This window comes from Esox lucius, chromosome 15, assembly GCF_011004845.1.
Source record: "Esox lucius isolate fEsoLuc1 chromosome 15, fEsoLuc1.pri, whole genome shotgun sequence".
Taxonomy (NCBI): Eukaryota; Metazoa; Chordata; class Actinopteri; order Esociformes; family Esocidae; genus Esox; species Esox lucius.
In genome coordinates this window covers 22,150,171-22,159,930 of record NC_047583.1, presented here as the reverse complement: position 1 = coordinate 22,159,930, position 9,760 = coordinate 22,150,171, and the positions used below count along the sequence as shown (strand labels likewise).

Sequence of the window (9,760 nt, the reverse complement as noted above, 5' to 3'; positions counted from 1 at the left end):
GAGTGGAAGTGCTGATCTAGGACACCATTATGAATAGAACCACACAGACTAGAAATTATTCAAGATCAGCACTCCTCTGAAATTCTAATGAATCCTGGCACTGGACTGTGTATTATTGGTCTCCTTTTTGTATCCAATCCCTGTGTTCTTCTTGTTTAGTCCTCTGCTTTGGCCTCCATCTCTCCATCCTCATCGTCTCCGTCCACCTCAGCGTTCTCCCTCTCCAGTCGCTCCAGCTGGCGGGCCAACTCTGTCTCATCAGTGTCAGTCACAACCTTTGCCTGCAGGGGAAGAAAAAACACAGAACATCAATAAAATGGACCCTATACACAATGTACTGACCCCCTCCCCTTTTAAGGGCCCCCTACCCACTGAACCCCTTAATATATTGTGCTCACCTCCATTTGGACATTGAAGACTCCTCTCTTCTCCTCGATCTTCTCTTTGATGACTGCCATGGCCTGGTTGAGAACAGAGAGACCTTCGGTGCGCTCCAGTGTGGTGGTGGTCATGACGTAGCGTGGAGGGGCTATCAGATTAATCTATCAGAAAAACATGGGTTTAGGGGAAAGGAGTGGACTACGTTGCTGTTACACATTGAGCGACTTTCCCAGACAGATGAAGTAATCTAGGACCTAGTCACTTTCAATGGATGTTTTTTAGTATAGGACCAGGTTTGAACTGGGCCCAGAGAACGCGTGTCGTTGTCATTTACCTTGATGGGCATGGCCTCTGTGGAACACTTCAGCCCTGCCCTCAGGGCTTCTTTAACGGCATCAATCCCCTCATAGCCATAGCAGGCCACCTCAATGTCTGAGGGAGAAATGGAGATTGGCGCAGGTATCATTCTAAGCCATTCCTGTGATGCTATAGAACTACAGTGAATAGAATGTGCACGTACCCACGTATTTTGTTGAGTCATGATCACAAAGCAAAAACATTAAGAAATCGGTGCCAATTCATTGGAAATAAAAAACTGAAATATCTCACGTACAAAAACAAAAGTTGGGATGCTGCGTAAAATGCAAATGAAAACAGAATGCAATGATGTGCAAATAATTTATCCCTATATTTTATTGTAAAAAGTACAAAGACAACATGTAAAATGTTGAAACTGAGAAATGTTATTGTTTTTGGAAATTTAATGCCAGCAACACATTTAAAAAAAGTTGCCCATATAGTCTTTCACAGAGTGGTGAACCCCTCCCCATCCTCACTTTTGACAGACCCATCCTCTGGAATGATCTTTTAATACTCAATCATTTTACTGACCTGTTGTCAACTGACCTAATTAGTTGTGTGATATTCCACCAGGTTTAGTTTTTTTTGCATTACACAACTTTTACAGTCTTTTGTTGCCTCTGTTTTGAAACATGTTGCTGGCATCAAAGTGGGCATATATTTTTCAAGTCTCAGTTTTTACATTTGATATGTAGTATTTGTACTTTTTTATATTGAATAAAGGGTTTAAATGATTTGCAAATCATTGCATTCCATTTTTATTTACATTTGGTGATGCCAGTTCGGCTGGATGTGAGCAGATTCTCCAACTCTATTATAAATCCTTGGACTACATATCTTGATTTTTGAGTTGACATACTGTGAGGTGTGAGACCTCATATAGAAAGGTGTGCAACTTTCAATTGAACGTTTAATCAGTTGAATTTGCCACAGACGGACCAATCAAGTTCTAGTATATACATTTTCTATGGCTGAACCGTTAAGTGTACGTACCTGCCCTGATTTTGACAGCCTGTGGGGTGAGTCTTCTGTTAATGTTGTCAATGAGGACAGCCTTCTCCTCCTCTGTCAAGTCCAGACAATCCAAAATGGCTGGGTCCCTGTTGACCAAAAACACCCAAGTCATATTAGCACACTCAATCCTGGGGTAATCGAGGCTATGGCCAAACAAATTAGTCACTAATCACTTGATTCATGGATTGTCTCTCTTGGACAGAATAGTTTCTGTCTCAGTTCCAAGGTGTTACGCTGCTATATTATTGTGATGGGGGATATGAGGAATGCACTCCCAACTTTTCTCGTTTCCTCCAGTTTTAAATTTTAGGAGGAGATGTGGTCCTGGTCCACACCTGCGGATTACCTGGTTTGGGGGGCCCGTTGCTGTCCCTGTCCACCTGGTCATAATTCTGACCTAGTCTAAAATCAAATAGCCTCTGGATTTAGCCCAGAGAAATGTATTATTTATTCCAATTGGACTTTTAATATCTCACCCGGCACAGCCAGAAGAGGACTGGTCACCCCTCTGAGCCTGGGTCCTCTCTAGGTTTCTTCCTAAAATTCAGCCTTCTTAGGGAGTTTTTCCTAGCCACTGAAATTCAACACTACTGTTGTTTGCTCCTTGGGGTTTAAGGCCGGGTGTCTCTGTAAAGCACTTTGTGACAACTGCTGTTGTAAAAAGGGCTTTATAAATAAATTTGATTGATTTGATTGAATAGCAGAGAACCTTTAATTGATGGATTCAACTCTTTAAACTCTTGAACAACTAACAATGTATAGTTATATTTTCATGGACAATCATCATAACAAGAGAATTCCATCAACCAATCCCCACCAGAATGTCCATACTCACGCCACAGCCTGTTTGAAGACATCGTAGGCTCCGTAACCAGGTCGCTTGTACTTCTCATCAAACACCCAGGCGGTGCGTGTGAACAGGCTCTCCAGTTGCTCATCTTTGGTGTACTCCAGAACCTCAGCCACATGCCTTAATATACTGTACACCTGTCATTACAGAACACACACACAGTCTAGGATTAGCTTGAGAGAAAATATAATTAGAAGTCCAAAAAGCTTTACCAGACCGTCTGCATTTTCAGCCCAGGTAAAAAGATTTTATTGTACTAGCTGACAAGTGAACCTGGATCATAGACATGATGTGAGGAATTTGACAACATACTGTTTTGGATTTGGTGAATTTGTCTTCACACTTGATTGCTTCTTCAGGTGAAACTCTTCTCTTGGACAGATCAATGTAGCCTAAAGACAGATAAAAGGAGAAGGGCACTGAACCAATGGCAACATGCACCTCTTTATCACAATGGGCACAAGACCACTTGCCTGATCCCAGATATGTTCGTACTGTATTGCCAAAGCCTATTGTCATCTGTGACAGAAGTTGGCAAAAACAGCATCGACAGATCTGTAACCAGGCTACAAGACAACCAGATAAGCATTTCTCCTCTCACCCTTCTCCTTATCCACTCGGATGACAACCACACACTCATTGCGTCCGATCCGGATTAGTTTATTGATGGAGCGTATACGTCTGCGAGACAACTCACTAAGAAGGATCATGCCTTCTATGTTGTTGTACTCGAGTAGGCTGACATAGGCGCCCATCTCTGCGATAGAGCGTACGTTGACCATCACCACATCTTCCACTTCTGGAAACCTGTGCTGGTAGAATCGACAGCTGAGAGACGGCATCCTATGCTCTGTAGGTAAGAGATCATGAAATGAGTGAATGTAATGCTGAGGAGGTGTATTCTCTTTGTATCATACTGGATATTATCAGACGTCTGGAATTGCACTAGAGTAGATACTTGCAACATGTAGATCGATATAGAGTAATTTATCATAAGGTAGAACAATTTCAACTGAACTAGTAGCTAACTCCGTATTAAACATGATAATTTAAATGATGAGAATCCTTGTTTCTGTAGTATCAGTAGATACGGTAGCTAGCAGTAGCAAACAGCTGCCACAGTGACTGCTGATTCTAAAAATATGAATAATTTGTTACCGCTGTCTACATATTTAGGGAAGGAAATCAACTACGTTTTAGATACATCTCAGCCATATCTATCAAGAAGACCTTAAAAAGAGATACAGCTGGATACGGTTCCTAACGTAAGCTAGCTAGGTAGTACCCTTCGCTGAACGTTAACTCTCTTCACATCAGACACCTCCATTCATTCATTCAAAACTTGACACCCACACGCTGTACTTACCTTATGAATTTAGATCTTATATCCAAAACTTGAGATGTACTTATTTTTATGTTTTAATTCTAAGTTCATACATTAAAATATACGTTTCAGTTGAAAAGATTTACAATTTAACTATTTCATCAGCAAGCGCGAACTTGTGAGCTAACCCGGAAACGGAACTGGAAGATTACGGGTCACGTCTAAATGAACAAGCTCACATTGAACCCAGACTTCACACCTGGTAACTAAGCTACACAAAACCAAATTTAAAAAAACGGTCCATTGCAATGGGTGAGCGAATTAACGTGACTTGCCAATTTGCTAACTTTAATCCCCCCGAGATTCGTGTGGTCGTTAAATCGGTATGAATGACTAGAGCACGATGTTGCACCGCACCAAGGTGTAAATGAACACTATCTTACCATTGAACAGCCTAAAACGTTTGGGATGCACATGGTTGTCACCGGTAATAGCTAACGTGGCAGTTATTTAATACTTAATTTTCTAGCCATGTCCCACAGAAATACAATCAGTATTTCGAATTAGTTGAGCTGTGTTATATATATCCACAAGGTGTCGCCATGTGTGTTTTAAAATAAGTGAAATAACTTTCCAAAGAGTTGGAGACTGATAACATTTATCCTTTGGCCCGTTGCAGACCCTTTCACTTTGGTGGCATTTTGTTTACAATTTATTGACGTAAAAACAGCCACTTACGGACAGTGACAGACTTGTCTCAACAACCGCTCCAGCTTGGTCTTGGCTGTGTACTTTGGTCATTGTACTGGAAGAGTAGTCGTTGCGTAGGTGCTGTGCGATCTGGATCAGGTTTTCTTGAAATACTTATTTTCATTGCTGGCCTTCTAGGCAGAGATCTTACTCTGTACCGTGTCGGTGTTTTTTTGCCCATCTTAATCGTTTCTTTTTATTGGCCATTCTGAGATGCATCCTTTTCTTGTCAACCCTGCCTAGAAGGCCAACATCCCAGAGTCTCCTTTTCACTGTTGATGTTGAGACTGGCGCTTTGCGGGCACTATTTAATGAAGCTGCCAGATGAGGACCTGTGAGGCATCTGTTTCTCAGAAACTAGACGCTCATGTATTTGTCCTCTTTCTCAGTCATGCACCGGAGCCTCCCAATCTTTTCTGGTTAGAGCCAGTGTGTACTGTTCTGGGAAGGGGGTAATACACATCGTTGTACGAAATCTTCAGTTTCTTGGCAATTTCTCGCTTGGAAGCCTTCATTTCTCAGAACAAGAATAGACTGACGAGTTTCAGAAGAAAGTTCTTTGTTTCTAGCCATTTTGAGTCTGTAATCTGAGTTTTTAGCGGTGCTAACATAATTGCCTAAGGGTTTTCTAATGGTCACATAAGCCTTTTAAAATGATAAACTTGGATTAGCAAACAACATTCCACTGGAACACAGGACTCATGGTTGCCGATTATGGACCTCTGTACACCTATGCAGATATTCAATTAAAAACCAGTAGTCTCCAGCTATAATAGTTATTTTCAACATTGTCTACACAATATTTCATGTTATTTTAATGGACAGAAGTACTTTTCTTTAAAAAATGAGGCAAAAATGAAGTGACCTGAAACTTTTGAATGGTAGTGTACATCCTTTTAACCATTTAACACATACTGGTAGATGGCTACATCGGTGTCAAACTGAGCATTTTGAAAGGTCATGGGAATGAATGTAGGCCTCATACCCCAAAAGGAGTGACTCGACTTGATGCTGTTGCCAAATCTGAGAAGCCTGGCCCTAGTTCAATAAACTAATGAACGTTTAATGGATCCACTTTGCTTTAAAACTTATACACTGTGTGAAATTGTAATATTGCAGTCAGATCTTTAAAGATTGATATTATCATAACATTAAAATGTCTTAAATGAGACATATGTTCTGATATTGAAGAGCCCATAAATTGTGAGCCCACTGGATCAATCTGTAGCCCCAAAGCAGTAACTTGTATCACTGTACATTCCTATAACTTCTACAGCATCTGTTTAAACAGTGCCAAAGAAATGAAAGAAATTCCATTACCTCCATTCCTCTCGTTTTTGATTTACTTGAATAATTCATACATAAACATCTTCAGAAAGAAAAGGTGATTTTTAATAATACAGTAATTTTACATTCATTAGTTCTACTTCCAGTTAACAGCTCAAATCTACATTGTGTATACTGTACATACTGAAGGGATTGAACTAGACTGGTACCAGATCTGAATAAATTCCCAAACCTCAGAATTGGGTGTTGATCTTCGATCTGTTTTCCCTTTTAAATCATAATAATACAATAGACAGGGCAGGCCTGATCCTTGACCAGTAACACCAACAGATCTGGTATCAGGCTGGTACAGAGCAAGTCCAGGAGACGGTACCAGTGGAACACTAAGTAAACCTCAGTTCTGGTTCTAGTTTCCAAACCAGAAGAAATGAGGAACAGAAGAGTGGCTGGGGGAACATACTTTAGTTGCAATACTCTGTACTTGACCAATCTACCTTGAACCTTACAAATGCAGACATGTCAAATGTTAAAATGCACCATTATCTTCAGTAACACGACATTCACGGGAACTGCGTAACCATGTAAAACGGATCATTGTTAAGACCATTTTCCATTATGTCTACTGGAGATAATGCTTGAATTTTAAGTTCTGACAGTTCTGCCCCTCATGCGCACTCACACACACACACACACAATCAGACATTCTAATCAAGGGCAAACTTAAACTGATGATCACAGAAAAACCACATGCAAAAACAAACATAAAAAAAAAATAATAATAGGCCAACCATTTCCCCTGCTCCTAAAGCATTCAGGCTTGTATCGGTTCAACTTCACAGACCCAGATCAAAGAGTAAAATGAACATTTCAATAACAGCTCTAAAACCAAAACAGAGACCAAAAGAAAAATCACACATTTAAAATCTCATGTGGTGAAAACCATTGGATTAAAATGGCAGCATAGCTGGATGGTTTATAATGCATTTCAGTGGATTAGAAAATGCTTCAATTTCAAATAATGTATTGATAAACTATTGATTATTAAAAGAATCCCACATACAGCGGTGCTCAGATAATCCTTAGCATTTTCTGTGAATAAAATACTGCTGGTTACAAGTCTCATAGAAACTGAACTCCATTTCTATGGCCACATTCCTACAATGTAGCACAGGAAGAATGCATGATGAATACTGAGATAGAGAAAACGAAGACCAAGAAAAACAAAGTTACCCCTGAAGGTTTTAGTTTCATAACTGTAAAAATACCTAACAATCTCGCTTCATTATCATCAATGGTGGTTTAAATCCAGTGATTCTGGATAGGCCAGCTTTCTATGTAGGTGCGACCCACAGTGCTTGGGTGGAGGTGCGGGGTAAGGTTAATTTCTCCTCCAGAACCTTATTCACACTACTCTGAGCTAGCACAGCATAGGTTCGATTGGCCCAACAGTGTAAAAGGCCAACAGATCAGAACCAGTGGCTAAAAGGCATCTCTAAGTTCAGCCTGTGCAGTAGTCAGAGGTGTAAAAAATACAAAATAAAAGTACCTGCCCAGTCTTCACCAGTACATGTCTGTGTCCACCAGGTGAGATGAGTTCCTATTAAAAGACTTAAATTAACTCCCTTCACCTGGCCATTTAGGTCTTAATAATATCCCTCACCCAGTGAACCCATGCCAGTACCTCTATACCTCTGACTGCCATAAAGTTCACACCTGTTCACACAGCAATTGAAACATTTAAAATAAATTGCAGTTTAGTTTTTTTGTCCCACAGGTGGGGTTAAGGTTTGCTGTTTTGGGTCACTTTTGGATCAAACTTGCCAGAGTGTTTGCTGTTTTGGCTCTCTTGACTGAACTTGCCTGTGCCGCTAATGTAATGCTACTCCTGGGTGCCATTTGCTCTCAGACGTTTAGGTGTGCAAATCACATCCACGATGACAGCGATACCAGCCGTTGCCTGATCCCATTCCCAGAGGCTGTTAGGGAGGTCAGCAGCAACTCGTTGCCACCACAAGACGATGCCCCAGTGACGTCAGCTTGGCATTACTGAGCAGACCGACATCTGACCGAGCAGCAAAGCAGAGGTAACGACTACCAGTGTAGTGTTCTGTAGGAGAGCCATTTGCTGACTGGATGTTACATCACAGAAGCTATGGATTTTACTCATCATCGAAACCGTCTTAAAAATATATTTACAATCATAAATAGGTATCATAAGCAGGATGGGAGCAATAACTCCATTTCTGCCAGCAAGTGCCAAGTCTTATCATACTTTTCATATGGAATGTGAATAGTTCATTTAGTCAAGAGAAATACAGCAAAGAGAAGAAAAAAAGACAGAAGAAAAATGATCAGAGCAATATTTCAATCATCCCCCCCCCTCCAGGCAGGCGAGCTTGGCTCAGTTCAGTTCTGTCCAGCATCCTAAGTAGTGAAGCATTTTAAGTGAATTATAGATTCAGGAACTTCCACAAGCCTCTCACTGTTTCTGGTTGGAGAATATTGTCAAGGCTAATGTTCAGCTAATACGTCTTCCCTGGGCAACTATTGTCCACAATCCAGGGTCTTTGTCACATCACTGAACCAAGGAGTAGTGTGTTGAGTCAGGCAAGCGGTGTGTGTCATCATATGCAGGTGTCAGGTTGTATGTGTGTGTGTGTGAGAGAGACACTGGTCCGGCCCTCAGCGCAGCCAGGAAGAGGGGACCCATTGTGGCTCCGTGTCCAGTTTGTTGATGAGCCTCAGCAGCTCTTGATAGGCCTTGTCCTGGTCCGTGTTCACGATAGCGGCGTCGAACAGGTGGCCGAAGTTCTGCTCCATCTCACGGGCCTTCTCGATGATGTCGCGCAGCTCCTCCGGCTTATGAATAGAAACGGGCGGGTGATAAGAGTGGGAAGGACCAACACATTTCACCACGTTAGCTTTAAGGCAACGGAAACAGTTCAGGTCTCCCTGACAGGACTGCGGGGGCTATACAAACGGAATGAAGAAACGGATGTGTCAACATGACTCACTACCTTTGGGTTCTTGCTCTCCTTGGCCAGGAGGGCTCGCAGTCGTTCCTGGGAGGGCGGAGCTATGAAAATGATGTAAGGCTTCAGGTCTGAGCTGCGCAGAGTCTTTAAGGACTGGGAGGAGGAGAGGAGAGTACGCGGTTAGACATGGCAGCTGTAGCAACAAGCGATCTGGTGCCCTGTGTTCCCCTTATTTTACCTGTCCGTCTTCCAATCCCTGTCTGAAACCTCCTGACCACTGTATATCCCCATCACTTCCCCTCAACAGTATATACCAAGCACGGATGTCGTCACCACCCCCGCCTCCCTCCCTCCCCCCACATCCTACCTGCGTGTGAAGACAGAGCAGGCAGATCTTGCCCGTGTTGATGAGCTGGCGAACCGAGTCGGTGCTGGTCCCGTACAGGTTCTTCTCGAACTCTCCCGACTCGATGAACTTCCCGGCGGCGGCGTCCATGTCGAAGGCCTGGCGGGAGACGAAGTGGTAGTCCCTCCCATTCACCTCCACGTCACGCCGGTTCCGAGTCGTGTCTGGAAGTCCGTTTTGGGATCGACAGTGTGCACAATCGTTAGATCCCTGAAATGCTCAGCCCTAATTGATGCGCTCTTTGAAAACCTGTTAAATATTAACTACGGAGCACCTGCATGCATCCTCCTCATAACATGGGAAATGAACAAGTCTGAAATATGAAGCCTTCTTAGAGGGACAAACAGGTGGGGAGTATTAACCTTTACATAATGGAGTACACACATTCTACATTACAAAGCAGGGTCACACTT

The 9,760-nt window shown here is 42.3% G+C and overlaps 2 protein-coding genes across 4 annotated transcripts in view; both read right to left on the bottom strand.

Moving 5' to 3' along the window:
* Positions 1–130: 130 nt before the first annotated feature.
* Positions 131–4,683, bottom strand: eif2s1a (eukaryotic translation initiation factor 2, subunit 1 alpha a). Of its 2 annotated transcripts, none has more exons than XM_020054404.2 (8): positions 4,668–4,683; positions 3,207–3,455; positions 2,918–2,997; positions 2,591–2,742; positions 1,735–1,841; positions 716–813; positions 399–542; positions 131–281 (listed from the first exon to the last, which is right to left on the bottom strand). In XM_020054404.2, exons 2-8 carry the CDS (start codon positions 3,445–3,447, stop codon positions 156–158), a joined length of 948 nt encoding a protein of 315 aa, XP_019909963.1. In that variant the 5' UTR covers positions 3,448–3,455; positions 4,668–4,683; the 3' UTR covers positions 131–155. The 2 variants fall into 2 exon arrangements, with proteins under 2 accessions (XP_019909963.1, XP_010895556.1); XM_010897254.4 differs by lacking the exon at positions 4,668–4,683 and adding an exon at positions 3,972–4,134.
* A 1,366-nt stretch (positions 4,684–6,049) lies between these two features.
* The window catches only part of mpp5a (membrane protein, palmitoylated 5a (MAGUK p55 subfamily member 5)), a 30,579-nt gene continuing 26,868 nt past the window's right edge, over positions 6,050–9,760 (bottom strand). For both annotated transcript variants that reach the window (XM_010897255.4, XM_010897256.4), the window contains 3 exons: positions 9,309–9,511; positions 8,984–9,094; positions 6,050–8,825 (listed from right to left, as the gene is read on the bottom strand). In XM_010897255.4, coding sequence (XP_010895557.1) covers positions 8,649–8,825; positions 8,984–9,094; positions 9,309–9,511 — 491 coding nt within the window. In that variant the 3' untranslated portion in view covers positions 6,050–8,648. The remainder of the gene's footprint in view (positions 8,826–8,983; positions 9,095–9,308; positions 9,512–9,760) is intronic.

Bases quoted from the DNA above. Each gene is read 5' to 3' on its own strand.
- eif2s1a (XM_020054404.2), bottom strand. From the start codon at position 3,447: ATGCCGTCTCTCAGCTGTCGATTCTACCAGCACAGGTTTCCAGAAGTG. The intron at 814-1,734 runs GTACGTACACTT...TTTCTCCCTCAG, and splicing joins GGCTGTCAAAATCAGGGCAG to ACATTGAGGTGGCCTGCTAT. The intron at 543-715 runs GTAAATGACAAC...TTTTTCTGATAG, and splicing joins CAGAGGCCATGCCCATCAAG to ATTAATCTGATAGCCCCTCC.